The 25,055-nt window shown below is 43.7% G+C and overlaps 1 protein-coding gene across 1 annotated transcript in view; it reads right to left on the bottom strand.

Annotated features, from left to right (window-relative positions):
* Positions 1–1,595, bottom strand: part of LOC105363673 (ctenidin-3-like) — a 7,983-nt gene extending 6,388 nt beyond the window's left edge. The window contains exons 1-2 of the mRNA XM_011501423.1: positions 1,580–1,595; positions 995–1,430 (exon numbers count right to left, since the gene is read on the bottom strand). Of these exons, the coding sequence (XP_011499725.1) occupies positions 995–1,430; positions 1,580–1,595 (452 nt within the window). The remainder of the gene's footprint in view (positions 1–994; positions 1,431–1,579) is intronic.
* Positions 1,596–25,055: the final 23,460 nt, after the last annotated feature.

Below are 25,055 nucleotides of genomic sequence, written 5' to 3'. Positions count from 1 at the left end.
GGGGGTTGAACTCGCCGACGTGGGAATGTGTGGTATCGTATCGCGCACCTTTTCGACGAAGTTGTTAAATTTTATTATTACCGCGTCGTGCGAGAGCTACAATGCACTTGTTCGTCTCCTTTTTACGCAGCTCTACTCCTTTCGCCTTTGCCCCCGCGATGTCTCTGCCAAAGATCGACGATCGGGGTTGCGCCGATGTTCCCGAGGGCGCGCCCGAATTCCCATCCGGGCATCGAGCGATGAACAACTCCCGGGCACAAGTGATATTTGGCACGTTGATATTGATCGATGCCCAAACGACTGCCCATCCACGTCATGTTGCTCAAGTCCTTTGCACTTTAATGGACTGTCCACCGCTCTGCCGCATATGCTTCCGCAGCCGCGGGACTCGTGAAACTCGGCAATCTTGTCGCCTTACGTGTCCCGGATTCGAGCGCGATCTCGACTAACTCGCTTGCTTTATTAAAACCCATTAAAAGCCAGCGAAACGTTATCGCTAATGACGATTATTAAAATAGTTTATCGGCCGCGTCGACGCAGCGATAAGAATAATTTCAATTTTCCAATTCGCGCGCCATCGGCGAACAAAGGGCTGGCTCTGTTGGAGAGGGAGAGTGACATGGGTAGAGGGGGCTGGGGTAGGGGTCGGAATTGGAGGGGGGGGGAGAGGAGAAAGATGGCACGCATCGATCATCCGGTCGCGTCAATAGCCGCGGCCGACGCTGAGATAACGCGGCGCGGAACCACGGACGCGAGAGCGAATAATAAACTCGGCGACGCCGAAGTCGCGCAGCGTTCTCACGTTCGTATTTGCATACAAATAACGCGCCACGGCCGAAAACGTCCGGGAAGCGTACGGAGGGGGCGCAATTGATACGTACCGATGTTTTCGCCGCAGTGAGTAGCGACGATAATGCGGGAAAAGGCTCGTGCGCGCGCCGAGTAAATCAAAAGTCCCGGCGCGCCGCTTTCACTCCTCCTCCTCCTCCTCCACCGTCGTTCCTTCCCGCCACCTCCGCCACCTCCGCCACCTCCGCCACCTCCGCCACCTCCGCCACCTCCGCCACCTCCGCCACCTCCGCCACCTCCGCCACCTCCGCCACCTCCGCCACCTCCGCCACCTCCGCCACCTCCGCCACCTCCGCCACCTCCGCCACCTCCGCCACCTCCGCCACCTCCGCCACCTCCGCCACCTCCGCCACCTCCGCCACCTCCGCCACCTCCGCCACCTCCGCCACCTCCGCCACCTCCGCCACCTCCGCCACCTCCGCCACCTCCGCCACCTCCGCCACCTCCGCCACCTTCGCCACCTCCGCCACCTCCGCCACCTCCGCCACCTCCACCAACACCACCATCACCACCACCACCACCACCACCACTAGCAATGCGGCGGTCGTTCGCAGCCGCGAGGACTAGTCGTGCGAGCGGGACTATTAATAACGAAGGTAAACTCTTAATTTCGAACGGGACAATAGGAAATGCTCGCTTACTCCCTCCGCTATTTCGCCCACGTGCCATTGTTGTGCCGTCTCTCTCTTTATCTGGCTCCTTCCTGCAGCCGCGCTCGCAACTTACATACCCGTCTCATTCTCCATTCTCTCCGTCTCAGTCTGAGCTATGCACGCGCACTTTCTTCCTCGTTGCTCGCTTCTTCTCTTTTTCACTCTCGCGTCTTCTCTCACTTTCGATCTTACCAGCGTCCTTTTTTTTCTACCCACCCCCAGTCGCAATTCGGTTTTATTTCATGTCCAGACAGACGTATTCTTAAGAGAATGCTCGTGGAAGGATCGGCAATTTGCTAGGAAATTTGTTTCCAATGGACGAGCTATAATTGACACGCGCGCGCGCGCGCTTTTGTATGCGTATGTGTGTGCTCATTTTAAATATTGGCTCTCGACTTATTGTTGAGGCGATTTTAGCTGGCGGTAGGTTGTATTGTATACCCGTGATCGTATCATGTGTGATTCAACAGCTCGAAAAATATGATTCTTCGTACCTAAGGCAAACAGCCTTATGGCCTGTCACATATTTAAGGTTTCAATTTTTAATTAACGTTACCATAATCCATAAATGAGAGCCAATGAGGTGGTATAAAATTTTCATTATTATTCTTAATGTAATTGTATGGCTAAATGTTGGTGTTAGCCAGATACTTATAAATACTTTCAGTTAGTGGCTAAAGGTAAATTTACATGTAATTGTAATTTTAATAGCAATTACTCGTGTATGATAACACACCAACACCCTCCTCCCTCTCCATATACGTATACATATACACTATATATATATATATATATATATAAATTAAAACTATGTGATTTTGTCTCGACAAAAGAGATTAAATTTGCCAGTTCTTTCTCCATAAATACTAGCGTTTGTTATTGCAGCACGGATTGTGATCTTTGCTTAGAGCTGCCAATCAAAATAATTTAATTACTACATTCAACCACTATTTGTATAAGAAACTCAATTCGAAAGAAAGAAAGAAAAAAGCATAGATAGTGGATATTTATTTATAGCTAATTGAAGGAGTATTACAAATGCGATAGTATAGGAAATCCTTTTATGTAAGTAACTTATTATCGGCACGCGATAAAGTAAATTTTCGAAAATGCAATCGGTTACGTTGACTTTCAGCATGTTCAATTAATATTATAAATTAAACAGTTGTATTCGAAAATGAGATAGAGCATGTCGATTATATTAGTGGATTAAACAAATTCGTTTGTACTAGTTTTCCATTTTGGCGAATTAATTGGCTTGAGAATACGTTTACTTACTGAAGGATAATTTGCAGATATTATCGTATTTATATTAAACAATTTTCCAGCTTTTGCCATAATTCCGGATGATTTCGAGAAATGGCAGAGGCGAAAAGATCATACGATTATAATGGTGCAATGGCAAAATTTTCATTCTATTCGATCGTGCCATTTCTCGCGAATAAAAACAAAAACATATTGTAACATATAAAATATAATAAAATATCTATAAAGTTTAATTAATAATTATAAACAATTAGTTTTCTTTGCAGTCAATTTATTCGCCTTCTCGTACTGTCAATTTATTTAGATTTATAACATATATCGTAAATAGATTAAATTTTTATTATCTTCGATTTCCAATTACAATTTACAAATCTATTATTTAAAAGAATCGTTACGATGTTTACGGTTCGTATTGTTTTCTTGCCCATTAACGTGAATTCATATACAATATTAGTTCTCTTCTCCTCTTAATTTTCATTTTCGTATTATCAACATACAGTGAAAAATCTCATAAAAAGAGCGAATAAAAATAAAAATAAATAATAATAAGAAATGGAGAGATAAAAAAGTGAAAAAATGAACGCGTCGGCAATATACGAACGGCTGACGGTTCAGGCAAACAAATACGGGAATTTAAGACAGGATTATCGTATCGATAAGTCATGTAATGAAATCATATTATAACTTTAATTTATTTTCAAGAGAGAGAGGCTGTAATGGCGAGAAATGTTGAAAATTAAAATAAACTGATAGATATAAGAGAATGATAAATATACACTGTAAAATAGTCAAATGCATTTCAAGTGGCTTTCAATGCATTTCAAGTGCACCCGCGCAATATGTGTAATGTAGGTGGAATTGGCGATGGTAGAGAAAAGTGGATATTGCAAAAAACTTGGCATACAAGGTAAACAGTTTCGGTAGGTAAATACGCTGCTAATTTTTTTACGAGCGCACGCGTAGTTCAAATATTAGCTCAAAGCCACTAAAATTCTCGCGATCCAGCGAGAGTTCGCTTATATTTCATTTGGTTATCTCCCTCGGGCTCACCTTAACAGCAATGACAAAATAAATCATTTCGCGATACTCCTTGACTCTCCAACATTAAATGGAATCTATCCATTCTATCGACGTATCATCCAATAATCCATGGATAATCATTAGAAGCTGATATCATGAAAGTCCCCCGCGCTCAAGTAAGTTACAACAGTCAACAAGTACGAGACGATAATGACGATTGTCCGATGTAATTACGAGCTTCAACGTTCCCGAATATTCCTAACGTAAGAAGGGATGTCCCAATGGAACGACGGAATTTAGTTTTTCTGCGCGACGACGTCGCCTGACATTTATTTACGGGCTTTTCGCGTTGCTGCAATGCGTCTCCTGTCGATGCATCGATCGATCGATCGATCAAAACTTCATCAGCTCTTGAAACGGAAGCGGGAAGTCATTCAAGTCCAACCGTAATTATGCGCATTAACGGCCATCTTTAACCATAGTTTTATATCGTGAATGAGGACGTTTAAGGGTAGGATGACGAGCATCGGACAGCTACATCGCCTCTTCTTGTCTTCGCTTTCCGGCTCACTTTCATTAAGCATTTATTTTCAATTAATGAGTATCGATTCGCACATAAATTAAATTGTTTTAATAAGACGTGTATTATATTGTAGAGGAATAGCGTTTTATCTCATTCCTTTTCTTTTTTTTTTTTTTTTACAAAAGTAATTAGTGTTGTAAGCGCTTTGAAGCATTTGAAGCGTCGAGTGAATATTTTCTACAATTTCTTTAGACGTGTCCTCGTATATACAGTCTGTTCTGAAATATATTTGTATATAAAACAATGTCCGATGAAATTTTTAATTAAAAACGACAAAATGTAGTTTATATTTCATGAATATATATATTTTAAATGAGATTTTATGTAAGATCTTGTTGTCGCTTAGGGGCAGAAAATACACATCTTTAGTACTCCTCGAAGCCTTAGGGAAGAAGTTTTTGAGAAAAGCAAACTTAAATTAACAAGATGCTGAAATTTTCAAGGGAATTAGGGAATCACTTACGTTTCTCAAAGAATGTCATCATAATATTTCACTGTATTTGGCGTGTTTAGTCACATAATTAAATAACCAAAATATATTATATCTCACATCGTAATGTATAATTGTTTTATAAGAAGTTATTAAACTTTAATAAAAACTACTTATTTATACGCGAGATTCAAATTATAATAAGCCAATAATAACACTGTACACATACACACAAGCTCACGCGCTCACACATTATGCATACCCACATTATATGTAGATATGAATGTATCATCGAATTAATCATACTCTTTAATTAAAAGGACGGCATGCCTTACGTAAGTTCGTAATGCCTAAATCACTTAAAATACAATAACAAAAATAAAAACAAAAGCAAAAACAAAGATAAATAAAATGAAAGGAGGCACAAGTCCTGGTCATTTTTCGCGCGATCTAATGGCACACGTTTAATTCACGAGCACCGCAACGCTCAACTCGCGAATTATTGCACTCGCGCGCTCTCTCTCTCTCTCTCTCTCTCTCTCTCTCTCGTTCCCTTCGAAAAAAAAAGAAGGACAAAGGGAGAGGAGTAAATAAGAGAGAGAATAAAGAAGATAAGCCTCTCGACGACGTCGATGACGGGGACTCTCAGGGTCACAATCGTAATGTTTACCCACGTTTCGCCTGTCCCCTCAGCCCACGACGGCTCATAAAATAATAATAACAATAATAACGGATAACATTATTTCAACTACACCTGCGCGTGGCAATATAAGCCTCGGAAACAACGAAATTAAGAGAGACCGGTGTGCGAGAAGGAGGAGGCGGACGACGAGTGACGGTGGTCTCGACGACTGAGAAAAATAAAAACCAAACGCATCACGCGTATCCTTATACGTGCATGCGAGGGTCCTCATGCGAGGGTCCTCGAGCCCCACGAAAAATCGTGAATCGTCGCGCCGTTAATCAATCGACGGTGGAGGACGAGCGAAGGGGGCACCGAAAAACATTGTGAAATGAAAGAAAGCGGGTAAAAGCAGACCGGCGGGGAGTTGGCTGGGACGAGGACATAAAAGTTTCTTTCGAGCATCCCTGCGTGCGCGCGCGCCACGTCCATTATGAGAAATATTCGCGGGCCGGAATTCTCGTGGCCGTACACGGCCATGCGGGCGCAACCTTTTCCCCGAAGATCGCCCCTACGCCTAGCCCTCGGCCTACGGGGTCTCACCTCCCGGGTGATCCGGATTCCGTCGACTTTTTCCCCCGCGTAACGGCCGTACGCCGCCCGGCGTATTTACGACTCTAATTAGCCACCGCGCATTATTCGGGCCACCGGCTTCATAAATCGCCACGACTCTTCCAGATAACTCTGACCTCCTCATTACGGGGACGCGGTCTCGGCTTTTATTTTCAAGCTGTGTCTCGCGATCCTATGCCCCGGACCCGGGCCTGCGCAATACTTCACGCCGTCTTAATCGAATAGATCGATAATTAGGCGAACGACCCTCGGCTCGGCCACGCGCCCCGACAACGCTTCGCCAACGCTTCGCCAACGCTTCGCCAACGCTTCGCCAACGCTTCGTCCCCGGGGCAACCTGCCAGCCTCGACGCCGCTTCTCCTTAGCAAACAAGTGCCCCTCTCCCTCTACCCGTCTACGTAAAGGACGGTTTTTATTCGAGCGAGGTCACGCCGGGAGCCACGTTCGCGCCGGCCACCGTTCGCCAACGAGCCAAGGCAGTTCCCAAAAACATCAGCTGGCCAGGGAAAGAAAGAAAAGGCCAAGCACCGCACGGACGCCGACGAGAATTTACATGTTAAACGGCATACGGCCGCTCAACCTCGGCTCTCACGAGAACTCGCGAGAGCTCCTTCGGCTCGATAATCGAGCGACCTTCGCATCGCGGCCATTCCCGACCAGTGGGCCTTTAACTCGAAGCGCATGCGTGAGGCGGCACCGGACTCTTCGACTCTCATCCCCGGGCCCTTTTTGCGCGCATTTATTATGCCGCGACCTCACCGCGAGGCGTTTGGCATAAATTAGCCGGCGATTGCCGCCGATCTATTTTCCCGCTTCTAGCCCCACCCCACGACCCATCACATCGCATCTCATCCCGCATCCCGTTCCATCCCTCTACACCTCATGTGAAACGACTCGGCAGCATCCCTCCCTTCGATCTAATCGTCCCACCACGTCGGTCGACGTACGCACACCTGCACGCACGTACCTCACGCCGCTCTCCCTCCCCCCCCCCCCCCCCCCGACCCCCACCCCGCCCCCCCCCCCCCCCCCCAACCTATACCGCCCCGAAACTCCAGTTGGCCAAATTGACCCGAGGTGATGCCCGACCTTGCGACTCGCGCGCGCGATTTCCAATTATATCAGCGGCCGCACCGACGTGTAATTATGGTAATTCCCGATGCAATGACAATGAGCCTCGGCGATTCCCGGTACGGTTTCCGGACGAAGATTTAATTTCTCAGCTTTCCTGGCATTATCCTCGGACGCATACGCCTTGGACGTGTTCAGCCAACCGGCCAACCAGCCAGCCAGCCAGCCAGCCAACAGCGCGACTGAATTGCAACCAATAGGAGGCTTGGCGCCGTGGTAGGGCGACGCGAAGGGAACAATACCTCCCTACGTATGGCCTACTGCCCCTGACCGCCATTCGGCGGCACATTTCCATTTGAAAGACTATTACGCGATATTTCGGCCAATTGGAGAAGCGAACGCTACAATCTTTCACAATGCCATAATTCCGGCGCCTTATACATCTGCGAATAATATTCGGCCCTTTTAATCTACCGGAGAATTTTATAGAGAATTATCGATTCAATTCATGCCGTGGCCCGTGGTCCCGAAATTCCGAAAAGCTATCACGTAGAGTAATAAAAGAAATGCGACTACTTGTTCTTTTTACTGTCCCAATAAAAGGAGTGGCGAAACCCGGACGTTCGGTCATTAAAACGCGGATTATTTATAGCCGGTGATTCGGGAATTCAAAAATACGAGGGCCCACGGGAAACGGGACCCATGCGTCCCGTATTATGTGTATCCTCGACTCGGGCAGGGACAACGAGTGCTTTACGTAAGGCCGACGCTCCTCGGATTAGCAGAGCACAAGGTGAGTGTCGTGTCCGAGTCGAGGAGACGCGCTAACGTCCAGGGGATGATGCCCGGAGATGATCGCTGAGTCTGCAATGGGAGGAATAAGACCTGGTGCGCATCTGGTAGCTCGCGCCTGATAGCTTTGGTTTCCGATGACCAAGGGATTCGCATGCTGGAGCATGTATAAGCGAAGCGGAAGTAAAAGGGCGTTGGGCGAGAGTAGCGACACAAGGCTTTACACACTCGTGTGCGTATGGCTTATCCCCTTTGTTGGCAAACCTCCGAGTAGATAGAGAGGGAGTAATGCCGGAGACGCGGACTTGTCCCTCGCATCCTCTATTTTCCTCGAGCGCAGCGCTCTCGTGTCGATTTTTGCGAAGCCGCGCGAGGGCCCAAGGGGAGAGTGAGAAGGGGGAATCTTGAGAAGAGCTCACGCCACTGCTCCCTTATCAACGCGAAATTCCTCATTTACATAGGACTTTACAATTTCCGCGTGTGCGCCGAGATGCTGGATGCTGGACGTGTCGGGTGGCGCGGTAGATCCCTATCCGATCATCTTAATGGCACTTTTGTCCTGGCCAGTCGCGTCCGTGCGCCGATTTATTTGTTCTCTTTAAAGTGGCCGTCGCTCGGTCTCGGCCGGCGAAAAATGCGATTTAACGGCCACGCGAGTCCCGTCGACGGCGTTTCTTTCACCGCGTGCAATTATGCGAGCGGAAGGACTCGCAATTCGTTTAAAGTCAAACTGCTGGTCCACATCGAAGTTCCCTTGGCCGTAATAATTTTAGCCGTAATTTCGTGTCCTTGGGCGTGCACGATGGTAAAACGCATATTAACGATGACCAATACAATTATTATTTGGAGCCAGGATAATCGATAAATAAAATGATAGTGTGTCAAACTATCTGTCATTGTATATTGATGTATTTTGACTGGTTGATTGCTCGTTATGCCGATAGTGTTGATTAGGAGGGTCGGAAAATATTTTATCGCTAAAGCCGGCTCTTCATTACCAATTGTCGAGCATTATCTAATCGTGATTGTTTTCTTTGGTTTCTGTTACAGGTGAGTTGCCGAAGCAATAAGCCCAGCCAATTGCCCCTAGCCACGTAAGTTCTGTACAGAGCCACTTAATCATCTTTTTATCGTATATCGCCTAGCGTCAATAAACGCTTTTATGATGTGTATAATGTAATTTTTCGCTTAAAAAATCAGTTCATTAAAGCGAGGAGATGTGAAAACGGCACTAAATTAACGGGGATTTTAAAGCTTATGAGTTCGCTACAGTACTCTAGCGGGCAGATCGGGAATTATAAAGTCTATAGTACAGGTTATTGTGCACGTGGGCCTGAGAGTCGATAGGCATATTTATCATTAGAGCTATAATATTGAGAGATCTATGTAGGAGACTGGGCCAATATGATCTAATTTACGTACAGTAAAACTTTGAAAATCACAACCAGTCAAGTTTTACCTTACGCGATGTTTTACTACTCCGCTTGAATATTTTTGAGAGTACTTATTCGGCCAAAGTGCCATACAATGTCGTTTGAGCATATAACGCTATCGGAGATGCCACTGTATCTTCCCATGTAGATCCTGTATACAGATTCTTTTGGTGCACAGGACTATAAAGTATAAACACCTTGATTAATCGTATCGGCCCTGGTATCCGACAAAAGAAATTACTCGTAAAAGTGCTACTCAAACAAAGGCAATCACTTTTAAAAAGTCGTCGTTGTCGTTCCACGATCTTCCTTTATAATCCTTCAAAGACGTAATACTGAAGGCGTTGTTAATACATAAAGACTTTAGTTGTCCCAACGTCCTTATCTCAGTCCATGTATGTATGCGTACGCGCGCGCCCGCGCCCGCTTCGACTCGCTCGCATGTACACGTGCATGTACGTATGCATGTATATGCAAAAATATAGAACATTGCATGGGCATACAAAGTCTCTTCGCCTCGTATTCTCCGTCTTTTTCAAACACCATCACGCTATTCTTACGTTTTTGCGCGACTGATATTAATTTTGAAATATTATTTTACCTATCTCTCTGTCCCTCTGTCTGTCTGTCTGTCTGTCTGTCTATTTGCCTCTCCCTCTCTCTCTCTCTCTCTCTCTCTCTCTCTCTCTCTCTCTCTCTCCATGTCTTTCCCTCTTTCCATTGCTCTTTGCCACTTTATCCTTTTGCCTTCTTGTTTTCTTTTTCTCAAGACTGGAGTGCGAAAAATATATTAAGCCAAGAATGAAACAGACTCGCGGGAGCTCGGGTGTGTCCCGTTGAGATTCTTGCAAATGATTCTTCCTCGTAAAGAAGAAGGTAGGGCGCTCGTTACTGTTACTTTTACAAATTTGCTTTTATTCGATTTGATTCTGTTAATTGTAAAAACAGTATTTTATACCGTAGAAGATTAATTTAACATTTAGTACAAAAGCTTAAGCTTTGAAGAATGCAATTTTTTTCTATATCTTTAATTTTATCTTTATTATAATAAAATTCTTATCGTCAATTAACTGTTAGAGACGTTAGCAAGTCATAACTACTTGTAGGTAACGTTATTATTCAATAAAATTAAGGGAGATAAAGAACTCTAAAGAGCATCAGTCAGACAAAGACGGGAAGAGGAAGAATCAAAGTGAGAAAAAAGGTTAAAATAAAGGTAACAGGAAAAGCGTGCGTGCGTGCATGCGTGCGTATGTGTGCATATCTGCGAGTGGGTACGAGAGGGGAAGGTGGAGACTGAACGAGAGAATACATTGTAATGATAAGCATAAAAAGAAAGAGGATAAACAGTCCGAGCTTAAAAGCAGTAAGATAGAGAGACAAAGATATACAGTTAAAATGTAGATTTTTGACTGCTACATTCTACGTAACGTCAGATGAAAAAGGTTTCGATACTGCTATCATTATTATGATTATTTATATTCTTGTTATTACTATCAGTAGTATTACTTTCATTTATTTATTTATTATCACAAATATTATTATTATTATTATTATTATTATTGTTATTATTATTATTATTATTATTATCATTACCAATATTGTTGTTAATGTTGTTGTTGTCGCCATAGCCGTCGAGAAATTTTGATAAAAATATTATAAATTAATCCAGTTAATTTTTGGAAGCATTGCGTCAAGCTTCAAATTTCCTTTTGCGTGATTCTTAATAAATACCGTGGTACATACGAACCAAGCTCAAACAGCTTTATTACTCGGCTTAAATAACATTGGCATTACATCTTAATAAATAATAAATAATTAATATTTATAATCATTTTTTCTCTTTTTATCATAAATTTTCAAATTCCTATGGGAATAAAGTGCAGCAGCCGCCGCGGCGTGGAGATACGATCAAAAGCGCGGCGCCACCATCTTCTTCTCCCTTCTACGCCCTCCCCTCCCCTCCATCCGCCATAAATCCCCAACCACCAGCTCCAAACCCTCGCCCCCGTCCAATTCGATCCACCCTCAGCGCCAGCTTACGCCACCCTGTATTGCCCCGGCTCGCTCTCCTCGGCATCCGCATTAAAGACCGACGGGCGACAAGTTCACGTCGCTCGCAATTTCGCGTCGTAAGCGGGGCCGCGACGGAGGGCCGTGACGGGCAATAAGGCCCTCGCTGCCCAATAAATTTCTTACTACTTTTATAAATTCTTATGCACGCGAAGTTACGCACGGCAGGTTGGGCGCACGCACGGGCCGCTCGCCGCTTGTCCCGCTCGTCGTATCGACTTTCAAGGAGCGTGCGAGACGAGCCGAGGCCCGACCCTCGCCCATTTCCAAAATTTCTCCTCGGCCATGGTGCGACGGGCCCCGATAAATTAACGCCCGCCGAGAAATGAGCTCGACACGAGTCGCTCCCTAGGAGCCATCGCTGAGCCAACGCTTCGCATATTTTCTACGTACGCTCGCCGTTGTATACGTAAGCGCGCGTGAGATTGAGGGCGTGGGGCCCGAGGGCCTCATTGCTATCGAGCAGGAAAAGAACTTGCACGCTCGCGCTCGTGCTTGTGTGCCTGTGTCCGTGTGTAGCACGCTCGTCCGAGAAGTACCACCGAGTACACGGTAAAGTGCGAGGAGGAGGAGGTGGAGGAGGAGGGGGGTGGTGGCGCGAACTGTGGCGAAAGCGGCATGTTGGGGGAGTGGCGGGAGGGAGGAGTGGATGAGGTGGAGAGCCAGGAGACGGCTTATCGGGCGTACATCCTCGCTCCAAGATTAGCATAATGTCGGCTGCAGTGCGTAGGTATTCCCCCTTGGCTCTCCCAGTCCTACCCGCTTCGTTCTTCACCACCTATTCCCCCGCCATTTTGCTAATACGCACGCACACCCCTTACACCGTGGCACCTTATTTTTCTTTGTCTCGCGCATCTCTCTCACGCTAATGGTTATCTTATTCGGTTGCTTAGTTTTTGAAACTGTTGGTTTGTTTACTTGCTGGGCCCTCCCCTTCCTCCTCCTCTTCCTCCACTCCTTCTTCTTCGTCGCCGTCGTCGTAGTCGTCGTCATCGTCATCATCATCATCTTCTTCTTCTTCTTCCTCTTCTTCTTCTTGTTATTGTTATTGTTCTTCTTCTTCTTCCTCTTCTTCCTCTTCTTCCTCCTCCTATTCCTCCACTCCTTCTTCTTCGTCGCCGTCGTCGTAGTCGTCGTCATCGTCATCATCATCATCTTCTTCTTCTTCTTCCTCTTCTTCTTGTTCTTGTTCTTGTTCTTCTTCTTCTTCTTCCTCCTCTTCTTGCGTGTTCTCTCATCCTTCTTCTTGTTCTTGTTCTTGTTCTTCTTCTTCTTCTTCCTCCTCTTCTTCTTCTTCTTGTTCATGTTCTCTCCTCTTCTTCTTCATCTTCCTCCTCTTCTTCCTCCCCTTCTTCTTCTTCTTCTTATGCCTCTTTTGCTGCTTCATCTGCTTCTTCTCCTTCTTCTTGCTGTTTTATTGTCCTTCCGACTTATATTGTTGATGAATGATGAAACTGGTTTACTTGCTGCCCCTTTTTTAGAACAGGTTATGTTTATTCACTTGCCGTTTGACTTTCCAAATACTGCTCCGTCAGGAGTAATACTCGAATAATGTGGAGGCTTTAAGTAGCTTCGCTCTTGTTGAATATTCGATTCCATGATTGTATTCTGATATCTAATAGTTTTGGACTTGATTGCCAAAAATGTTTCATAATTTATTGTTCTCGGATTACTGTGCTTCTTTTAATTCTATACAGTGGGGAATAATTATTGGGCAAACGATTTGTATGGCAAAGATCTTGGAATCTCATTTGTAAATTTTTTATAGCGAATGCGAATATTCGTCTACGCGACGTTTCAATTTAACTTAAGAGGTGGGTAAATCATTGCTTACGGTGAATAAGCTGGATAGTGTCATTGGTGTTAATCGAAAAAAGGTGATAAAACAAGGGAAGAGCATTAATTCCCGTGCTTGAGTGATAATTAGGCGTGAAAATAAGTAGAGGTGTCGCAAAGTTTACTAAGCAAACATCATGGATACAATGAAATATATTTCAAGAGTTAGTTAACTTGGGTATCGCATGATCTTTGAAGCATAAGTAAGAAGCGAGGGCTAACGTAAATAAGATTGTAAATAAGATAGGACTATTATTCAAGTGTAGCAAATTTAATTAGGTCTGTGAATTAAAAAAAAAAAAAAAAAAGTTATTGTACTAACTCTTCTTACATGTTGCCGAGTTTAACTCGAGTACTTTCCTCACTGACTGTCCCCTTCGGTATTACACAAGTCTGCAAAATATGACGATACCTATTGAAAGCATTGGAAGATGCTGTTTTGCTGCACAGTTTATATTATAATATTAGCGGTAGAAAACTCGAGCAAGTAATTTTCATCGACATAATCGATTATTTTTATCATTTGCTTATGTAGCGTCTACATCAACAGATAGCTAAGCCAAGTGATATATATATATATATATATATATATATATATATATAGGAAAGTCGGAAGAACGTCGAGAGTCAACATTTCTTATGGCATATAATAATTTTATTTACACGTTTAATGTTTAAATCTACTGTTTATAAACTTGATTGGCAGGATGAATCTTTATGACTACTTTTTAAAAGGTTTTCACGATCCGTCAGGTAAATTAATATTTATGACTTTGAAATACAAGATCATGTTAATATAAAGATTGTAAATTAGCTTTGCTGATTCGACTGATCTCAATTAATACCCAACGGTGACATTAAAAAGTTTGTTAATTTTAATATGAAAATATCTCGTTTGGCATAGTCTTTATGCGAGCGTCAGCTCGCTAGGAGAAATTTAAGAGCACTCGACTCACTAAATAAAGGACATTAATAGCATTGATATTCCCTTAATTGCTGCCATCTTGTCGACATTGTACAAATATTTTAATTCATCCGAGTGCGACGTTGTTAAGGAGTAGCTACGGAAATTGCGATAACCACCTATGTAGCGCTAAAAATATGCAGTATACATAGTAAAAGTAATATTTACATCCGTTAAATATGCGTTAACCGCGGATAATACGATACGCGTAGAGAGCAAATTTTTTGACGCAGTCTCTAGTTATTGCTGTTAAATATTGCAATTAAAAGCTGGCGAGATGACCGAATGCAATAAAAGGGAAGGGGTCATCCGTTGGTTGGGAAGGAAAATTATGTTGGACAGGAGCTTCTTAGACAATAAGAAGTGAGAATCGCAGTGCTGGTATTATTGGTTCGATATGCAATGGGAAAAAAATGAGAGAAGAGAGGAGGATGAAAACCAAGATATAAATATAATCTTACAAAAATATTATATCATCGTAATTTCACTATGTGCTCGTAAAAAAATACATCGCAACGTGCATTAACTATATATTACGAAACGATGTAAATTCTTAGCCAAGTCCGGACGTCGAAATAAATGCACGTTAAATAAAATAATAAAAAAATTAATAAATAAGGAAAAGAAAGAAAAAAAAAAACAAAAAGAAAAAAAGAAGAAGAAAAAAAAACAAAAAAAAAAATACATGCCCCAAGAGTAAATATTTTTGTTTTAAATTAACGAAGGAATAATCATAAATTGCACATACGTGTGTGTATGTTTTTTCACATTTAAAAGGCAAGCATTTATCAAAATAACAGACACTTGAGCCTTATTTTTCTTAACAGTAAATATCTATTAAACTCTCTAACCGAGAATCAATCAAGGCCTTAATGTCTTTTATAGGCTACATAAAACACATGGACCTACTATTAGATTGAATTCGCATAATGCAATTTTTTTACTACTCTGTCTGCTTTGCATAAAGATTTTTATTGCGCCAAGAAAAGGGCCAATTACCGCGTGGATCGGCCGAATATCGTTTATTCTTTCAACAACAGCGGCCAATGTACCGAGCAATTTAGTCGAAAATTAACTAAGCGCATAGGAAAGGGCGTAGTCTTGCCCATTCGGCTCGTAAACGTCAAATTTGTCATTGTGTTGGCGCGCGTATCGCCGCGAGGGTTTAAGCGCAAAGTTTAAGCCGTTTCTCTCGCCAGGAGACTCGTTAGAATTGCGGGAGAAGCGATCGTCTGCCCACCGTGGAAAAGTCGACGTCTGACCCATGTCCGTCCAGACCCGCCGCGCTTTATTATTCGCATGTCTAGTGGCAGACGCTGCCGAGTAACAACGATTGCGCAAACGAGCGGAGCGCAAAGGACGACGAGTTAGACGTAGCAACGGATCGAGAGGAGCTGGATACGAAGGAAAGGAGGTAACAGAAGGATGATGAGGATGATGAGAAGGATGAGAAGGATGAGGAGGAGGAGGAGAAAGAGGAGGAGGAGGAGGAGGAGGAGGAGGAGGAGGAGGAGGAGAAGAAAGAAAAACAAAAGGATAAAAAAGAAGCGAGGGTTGATGCAAGAGCGGAAAAGTCGATTGGCTTAAAGTGATGTGCCATGGCGTGTGGACTCACTACTATGCATGCCGCGCATGGGTCGGGGTGGACCTCCACTGTAGGTCCTCGGCGGCTGGGCTGGCCTGTAACCTGGCTGCTGTTGATAAGGCGGCCTGTTATCATAGCGCTGGGGCAGGAGAGTGAGAGTGAGAGTGAGAGTGAGAGTGAGAGAGAGAGAGAGAGAGAGAGAGAGCTCCCGGCTTCCTCGACGCGGGCGAAAGTGCGAGTCGGTGCTCCCCTAAACGAGAGACTTTTATTATTCCGGCGTACGCTCGGACAACCCCACCTCCTCTCTGTGACGCGCGTCGCCTCGTTCCTTTTTATCATCCGCAAGGCCCTATCCAGCCCTCAACGATCGTCCGCGCCGCAGGGCCCTGACGCGCGAGAAAATATTCTCCCGAAAGTAGATGAATCTCTTTTATTCGGGGGAGGGGGGGGGCGGTGGAGATCGAGGGTGGCGAACGAGATGGAATGGGAAAAGGGCGTCGGGAGTTTATATCCCTCTCCTACCCGCGGCAGTCTTCGTTTTAATTCCGCTGCGGCTGACCGCGTTATCCTCTGAGAAATTGGTGCATTCGCTGAAATTTATCGGCGCGTCCGGGCGCCGGTCCCTCTTCCCCGGGTAGAGCCGCGTCTCACCTACGCTCCCGGCCTATCGACTAGTCACGCTCGTCGCTAATTTTGATAAATCGCGTTCGCGGCTCACCGACGGCGCCCTCGCGTTACTGTTCGTTAACCTCGTTAATTAAGCATTTGACTCGCGTTCGGCAACGCTAATTATGAAAGATGGCGAGGTGAGCCGCGCGTCCTTCAATTGCCGACGATCGAGAGGATCTAAGCGAGCGGGCAGACCACGCCAATGGACGTTTCATGCGTAATTGACTTTGCTGGATGCTTGCACGAGGCTGCGCATAGGGAGAACCCGTTTGAATGGAAGAAACCGCGATTGGGGCCAGGATTTTCGAGACTACATACGCGATCGAAGCTTCATGCTTCGTAGCTTCTTCGTAGCTTCGTTTGTGCGCGAAAGACACCAAAGTCTCCGTTCATACGGTCATTCATCTATCGGAAAATTTATGTATTCCTCGGCTCACTACGGCGAAAGAGCACAAGTTATCAGCGTGATAATTTCAATCGCCTCGGCCTTCTGTATTATGATCTTGAGATGTTTTGCAGGATCTGACTTTAATGCATGAGAGTAGTTTGAGGATTTGAGCTCCCTTTATAATATCGAGGCCCAATTAATCGAAGATATGTTTTTAGAAAATGTCGATGGTGAGGGGAGCGGAGGGGATGGGGGGGGGGGGCGGCGGGCTGGGCACTCGAAAGGGACGTATGAGAAAAATTTATATCACTGTGTGGGTAAATTTGTGAAATACTAATTATCCTGGCGAGAAAACGTCAGGCGATCCTAAATTTTTCGAAAGACTTGCAAACGGGAAAAATTCCAGATGTAAGATATAAATTTTGATGTAATAAGCCTCTTGATGTTATCACTCTTACACGTGTCCAGTATGCGAGTTTTGGTAATAAAACGTATTCTTTTGAGTATAATATAAAAATTTACCTCAACATCTTAGTGAGTCGTAAACGGAATCTTTGAAATCCAGCAATATTCTTACGTAATTAACGCAACAAATTTACACTCCGTATACAAGAAATGCAACATAGAGAAAAAACCAAAAGAGAAAAAAAGAAAATAAAAGGAACAACAAAAAACAAAAATCGAAAAACGAAAGAGGAAAAACGATGAAACAAAAAAAAACAAAAACAAAAACAAAAAAAAAACAAAAAAAAAAACAAAAAAAAAAAAACAAAAACAATAAAACAAGAAAAGAAAAGGCAAAAAACAAAACGCCTCAGAAGAGATGGAGTGGTTATTTTATCAACGTTATGTATTTGCATAAAATGTAAATTCTTTTTACATTTAAACGCTTAATATAACATTTCGTGAAATCTACTAGCCATCGCATAATAAACGCCGCCGGTATTATAACAACGTTTAAGAAAGCATTTCAATCAATTTCTTTGACAATTTAGCGCGTCCCATCATAATACTGTGCAAGGCAACTTCCGACGAGTGCCGTATTTACAAATGAAGATGAAAAAATGTAAAAACATTGAGCTACGAATAAATAAAGTTACATTGATCATAGATCGATCGCCGAGTGGGTATAATACACTCGGTTAACGACGGATTCCAATATGTCAATCACTGCCTCATCGGAGCGCTAGTTTTTAGCCTCTATCTCTTAATTTTCGAAGAAACAATGGGTAGCGATGTCGATAAAGTGCCCGGTGTAACTAATATGCCTACCCGGCCTTTAAGTATATAAATCCAGTTTATCCACTTTGCATATAATAAGAAGCACAAAGTCATGCAGGGGATATTTGCTCTCGACACACATTGCCACATTCGTTATTTTTCGCATATACGTATTGCGAAACTCGCTAGGTATTAGCTACTCCCGTACAAACGTAAATTAGTGCCTTTTAATGCTTTATTACAATTTTTTCCCCCATTCGCCTTCGATAAATATTGCGAAAATCAAAGAGCTAGCTACAGTGTTACAGGCTAGGAAGCAGGAGGCAGGAGCGAGTATCCTTATACCGGGTATCCGGTATACCCTCCGAAACATAAAAGTAAAATAAAAACGCGGAGACCACACGTATGTATGCGTATGCGCAACCGCTTATATTCGCTTCGTGCACGACAAAGTCCGAGAAGCCGGGCAACAGCTTGGCCGAGGTTGAGAGCCGACGGGGGGCGGGGGGAGGGGGAGGGGGGGAAGCTAAGTCCCTGGCGAGTCGAACGAGCAAAAGAGGCGGGCGAGAGGGGGATAATTGCAGAATTACGCTCGGCGCGTTATACTACCATACGACTTCCCCCAGCCACCTCTTCCATACCGCCCGATCGTCCCCACCCCCTATCCAACAACGGTCCCTTACCGCGGCTGCCCCTATTCCTCCCGCCCTCCCCGTCCCGCGCCAGCACCACTACGCCACTGCCCCGCAAAACCACCGCGGCCACCATCGTCTCGTGCACACGTATGGGCTCACCGTCGAGGCGGAGGGCGTCTTTAAAGGAGAGCGAGATAAAGGCCTAACGATAACGATTTGGGCCCCGCGGGAACTCTTTCTTACGCGTTACACGTTTTGCGAGCCTCTCCTGCGTAATGCGTACGTGCGAGCGGGTGCGCAGCCACGCACTCGCGCCTCCGAGGAATAAAGGGAGATAGATAGACAGATAGATAGACAAAGAATGAGAGAGAGCGAGATCGAGAGAGAGAGAGAGAGAGAGAGAGAGAGAGAGAGTGAGCGAGTGAGAGAGTGAGCGAGTGAGAGAGTGAGCGAGTGAGAGAGTGAGCGAGTGAGCGAGTGAGCGAGTAAGGTAGAGTGAGAGTGAGAGGGCGGGGAGGGGAGTGCCGTGGTGCGCAACGGGCCGAGAGGGTGTAATTCGCACGAGCAAATTAACGCAGAGCTCATGCGTGGAAATGCCGGTCTAGGGGCAGTCCTTCGAGTTTGGCGGCTCGTACCTATTCTAACGTGCGCCGCTTCGTGTGACGATATCCTTAAGCGCGGCACATTTCACGCGCATTATGCTTAATATGCGCGCCGCGCGCAAGCATTGCCAGCGCGCAGGGGAATATCGGCGCGAAGGATCGAGGATAAAGAAATCGCGATTTTCTAACGCATGAAAATGTTGGGGTCGACGGTACTTTGGCGGCCAGGAATTCCTCGGCTACGAATGCGTTTGTTGTTAGTACCTTTGTAATGGGCGGCCGATTTGCCTTGCCGCTGAATTCCCTCTGTATGAGGGTGTTCCCCGGTGGTGGTGGCGGCGCGCGGGGGGGTGGGAGCTGGGGATAGAGGAGAATGATAATATTATATATGATGATGATTATCCCTTCATGGGGCTTAAGGACACTCTATTGAAGAATTGGACGGTCGAGATTAAAGAATTACGGCCAGCGAATGGGGTGGATGATGGACAATGGGGTGGGACGGGGTGGAGTGAGGGGGGAGGGGGTGAGGGGGGGTGAGGAGGAGCAGCAGCATTGGAGCGAGGAAGAATTTTTGTAACTAGGTTGTAAATTTGCGCGGCTTAATTATTATGCAAAAATTAGTTAATAATGTTATGCGCGGTCGCGCTACAATGGATGTTGATTATTGGTGCATAAATTCGTAAGAAACGCCTTCAATTACGCGGCTTGTACATAAAATTTGCGAATACATACATATTCCATAAAGTTAATACGGGCTTTCTTAAAATTTATATCATACTCCAATGACTTCACTAAACTGGTAAAGCAGCACGAAATTCCTAACGAACGGCCAAAGGAAGATGAAGGAGGGATACGAGAGTAGTAGGAGATATAAGCGAGACGCGGAGGGAGGTCCAGGAGGTGAACCGCAAGGAAAGGGAGAGGGGAGGGAATGAGGGAAAAAAGAAAAAGAGCGTGAGAGCACAGAAAAATAGAAGGGGGGGGGGAGAAGAAGAAGAAGAGAATGAATTAGCATAAGATGAACCTGCTGTAGCGAAATCTAGCCGGAGCCGAAAATATTGCGTGTTTCGAAAATATTTGCATCCGACCCGATGCAATTTTAACGATGATTCTAGGTTATCAAAATTCTGGCATATCGAGAGAACTAATAACCAATATATACGCGCTTATATATCGGTTAAAATATTTTATTTTAAAATCCTTCCAACAAATTACACTTACCATACGTCTCTTCGGGACTTTATGAATTACGAGTTATATTTTTTATATTCAAATGATCCTGACCACTTAATTATGATGCTGCGTTTTTAGTATTCGAGCATGAAAAGTTATTATTCGAATTGGGACGACGCGATATTTCGACATTACGATTTGTGGTGCGCACTTAACATTGTTAAATTACTCGTTGACCTCGCGTTATTATGCACATAGCATGCCAGTAAGCCAGTCAAGTCTCTCGCGGCTTAAGATTTTCTTTTACAAACCGTCGGCAATTTCCTTTCCGAAATTTTCGCAAGTGAGTACCAAGCCTACCACTAACGGGCAATTTAATTATCGAATTGGCAAGAGAAGTGGCTAACCGCCAACAAGCTACTACTGGCTAAACTGCTAACTTCACGCACTTGGATCGTACGAGTATTAAAGAATTTCCTCAGCGATTTTCGTCATTGCGAGGCCGCATGGGAGCCGCAAGTTATCGATAAGTATCGACAGCAAAGTCCCGTGAGCTTTCCTGCACTCGAAGAGAGAAACGTGCGAGAGAGTTGGTTGCGATGGGGAGGTGGTGGGTGGGAAGGGAAGAGTCGCGTCTGACTAAAAATAGAAATATGTGCGCGCTTGGAAGGGCTTAGGCCGACCTTTGGAAACGACTCGCTTGGTAGGCGGAAGGTTGGCGGGTCGAGGAGAGACGAACTTGTCCGCTAAACGCATACTAGCTACTCGATTTCCCATGGCCGAGTGCGTCGGCGTTCAACTCACAGGAAATATTTGCGCGGGTCGTACAAAAAGGGAGAAGAGGGTGTTGCCGGGGCGCGTGCGCATACACGCATGTGCTAGCCGAGAAAATAGAATGACTAAAGAGGAGGGAGAGGTGGTGGTGATGGTGATGGTGGTGGTGGTGGTTGCGGCGGCGACCGTTGTATCGTTGTAGGTGAGAAGCATGGAAGGAGTAGAGGAGACGCCTGCACAGGTAATACACGTATGCGCGCATACAAATGTGCAGAGTCGAGCGTCAATTCAGAACTCGTGTTATATTGTAAAGCACTCCGACTTCTCTCTCTCTCTCTCCTCCAACTATTTCGCCTGCTTTTTTTTCTCTCTCGTCCTTTTCCTTTGCCTTTTACTTGCCTGGCGGGGTGGGAGGGAGGAAAGAGAGGACGCTGATTCCTCGCCGTCCATTCATGCAGTACAAAAGATTTAACCATTTAATTTTCTTGATTCTTCCGCCAAGGGAGCGTTAGTTTTATTGGTCTGGCGTTTTCGCGAGAACGAAGCCACGAGCTGCTGCCTCCGTCCCTTTTCTTCTTTGAATTATGAAAATAAACGTGGTAGAGGTGGTAGAGGTGCGCGGGCCACCTCGATGTTAGATTATTAAATGCTTATTGTCGGTCGAAACGAGCGGGAGCTTATTAGCGAATCATGAATGCTGACTTTATCGTGCTAAATGCAATATATATATATATATATATATATATATATATATATGTGATTAAAAGGAATAGTTTTATATGAAGAAGTTGCGCGATAAATATTTAGGCAACTTTCTCGACAGTTGTGATGTCTTGACTAAAGAAAAAGCTGATTAATGGATTTATATTTCTATATGAAGATTAACAATGGAGTCGAGTTTATGAGTCTTCGCAAAATCGAATTGGGTCAAGTTCCTGAGGCATATTCAAGTCGTAAAATATTATTCGGAATTCTTTAATATCCTTTAAGACTCATATGGAAATGTAGCTTAAATCATTATTAATCTATTTTATGATTAACAATGATTATATTGTAAAATCGTTCATTATTTAGAGAGTGTAGAAACAAAAGCGAGTATAAGACCAATGGATTTCTTCACTGAAACTTGTTAGGTAATAAGTATATTTATCAGTATCATAGTGATTGATGATTAAAAATCTTCTCAAAAATTATATGAAAACATGAGTAATATCACTTTTTGTGCTGTGACTTTGTGTATACGTAATAATAATGATAATAAAAATAAAGAAAAAATTAAAATAAAAACACGAGATATTTAAGTTGTAAATTGATATCGATGAAATATTTCGAATGGATATTCACTTAATAGCAAGAATTCATTTAAATATCCTTTTTCTGCTTTACCATACAATAACATACTATGGCCGATGAGTCATTGGCTAGAGTATAGTGTAAAGTGGTACAAAGCCAAATTATATATTGCAAATTGATTTAATAATTCAACGTCTGGATTAAAAAATACCGTAATAGTCAGCTTGATATTTGTTATCGGGAAACACGTCACTCACGCTTGTAGATTTCACAAACAGCAAGTTGAAGCGATGAAGAGGATCGAATTGCAATTTGTTGCAGAGTATTAACTCGATAGATCATTCCGATATGTCGTGTCACCTTGAGACTATTAAACTTTGAATATTTATTAGCTCCGTATAAACAACGATGAAAAACATTTAATAAACTGGAAACATTGATAAGATAATGCATTCGGCCATTAATTCATCTCTGCGATTCGTTTCGCGTTCGCATAAAAAATCAATTTGAATTTTGAAGAAATATTTAAGAGTGCGAGAATTAAGGAAGCGAGACAGACGCTCGGTCTCTCGTCGGACGGACGTTCATCAATTCAATAACACCTTTCTAACACGCCTTTGCCCAAGATAAAAGGCAAATTTAGGGATGAAGGGGTCAAGCACACTTTCTATAACAGTTATCGGTGAGAAATATTGTTAAATCATTCAAGCTTTATGTGTCCACATCTGGCAGTCTGGCCCACCTTCTTTGTACCTCTTCCGTTTTCTCCTTTTCTTTCTCGCCAATCTCGCTCCATTCCTTTTCTACAACCGACACGTGGATTTGTTGTCCTCCGACACCTGCGTTTAGCCGAAAATCGACTTTGGTTAATCCCTTCCCCATCGCCTTATAAAAGTCCCTCGACGTTTTTCGTTTCACGCCTTCTTCTTATCGCGGCGAATAGGAATGCTTTTTCTCATAGCGAAAGGCGAAAGTTTCTCATTGCTAAAGATGGATTATGTTAATTTTTTTTCTTTCATACCATTCTTACCAAATGGTTTTTATTAATAAGCCTCATTTCGGAATCGCTGAAAATGCATTTGTCGTTTGCTTTTGTATAGGTGGCGTATTTTTCATCATTATGCGTTATTTTTCATTCGTATTTGTACGAGGTGTCTGCCGCATTTAATTATAATGAATAAATTCTCCGTCTTACGCGTGACATTTATTAATAAAGAAGCAAATAACTAATTGGTAACGATAAATTTTTAATAACTTAGTTGTAAGTAACGTAGGCTTTTTACAATGCAAGCGAGCCACGATAAATTATATTTGAAATTTGCATTGTGTATTGGTTGCTAATATGGTGGCTAGGTGGGGGTTAGGGAGGGAGGAGAACGTTGACTCGAGCACTTTAACATTTTCAAATAAGTATTTCATTTTAAATTATCTTTTATACTTTGCATTTTTTTCTTCTTTTACGTTTATTGTGCACGTATCGAGTAATCTTGCGGTAAATATTGTCAAACTGTAATACGAACGTTGCAATCGCAATTTGCCGCTCGATATCATTAGATCGTGGCTTAATAATAAGAATTGAAAAGGTGCAAAAAATCAAAAATTCAAAAATTCATAAATTCAAATATTAAAAAATTCGAATTATCCTTGTCCTTGACTGTCGCTCGTCAAGACAATCGAAAAAATAAAAAATAAAAAAAAAACAAAATCATCAAGACTTAATGCAAACAATATTGTCTATTTACCTGTCGATTATCATTCTATACGGAATACAAATGAAATCTCTGACATTAATACATATTCCCCGATAAATTGGCTCGAAACTACCGCCCAACTCGCAAATTTCATAGTCAAACATTAAAACAATGCGGACTCGGGGCAAATTGTTGGTTAAAATAGCTATGCTATTCAGCGATTTCCAATATAACGTTAGTAATACCGCTGATCGAGTGAGGCCCTCTCACTCGCGGTAGTTAAGCATTCGTTTAGCCGTTAAAGAAGTGAAAAGTCGAAAATGCCTTCAGTGTAAGCATAAAATTTGTAGTTTTACCATTTAGCCAGACGCTCATTTTGAATGTCTAAAGGCCTTATTTCTGGAAATAAGCAACCGAGTGCACCTACAATCAGAATTCGTTTACTCGATACTAAAGGTGCCAATTAAATAAATTACCTAGGAATCCTTCCTAGATTTCACCTTGTCCAACTCATGTAACATTTAGCACGAGGCTAAAAGCTGTAACCGAATCCCACTTATTACGCGTATTTAAATACGGCTGGAGTTTTAAGTAGCCGATGCTCCACGCTCGGCCTTCTCTGCACCCCGAAGAGTATCCGCGCGAGATCGCACTCCCCCGAAAAATCGCAGCCGCTAAAAGTAAAGCAAAAAAGCGCGGGACAAAACGAGTCCCTCGCGCCTTGAATCTTGATTTCGTTACGCGTGAGTGCGACCTCAAAAGAGCGCCTGTCTCCCGGGATAGAGAGGGAGGCTG

Source organism: Ceratosolen solmsi, unplaced genomic scaffold (genome assembly GCF_000503995.2).
Source record: "Ceratosolen solmsi marchali unplaced genomic scaffold, CerSol_1.0 scaffold3, whole genome shotgun sequence".
Classification (NCBI taxonomy): Eukaryota; Metazoa; Arthropoda; class Insecta; order Hymenoptera; family Agaonidae; genus Ceratosolen; species Ceratosolen solmsi.
Note: the sequence above shows the minus strand (reverse complement) of the source record. Positions and strands in the feature narration are given on the sequence as shown.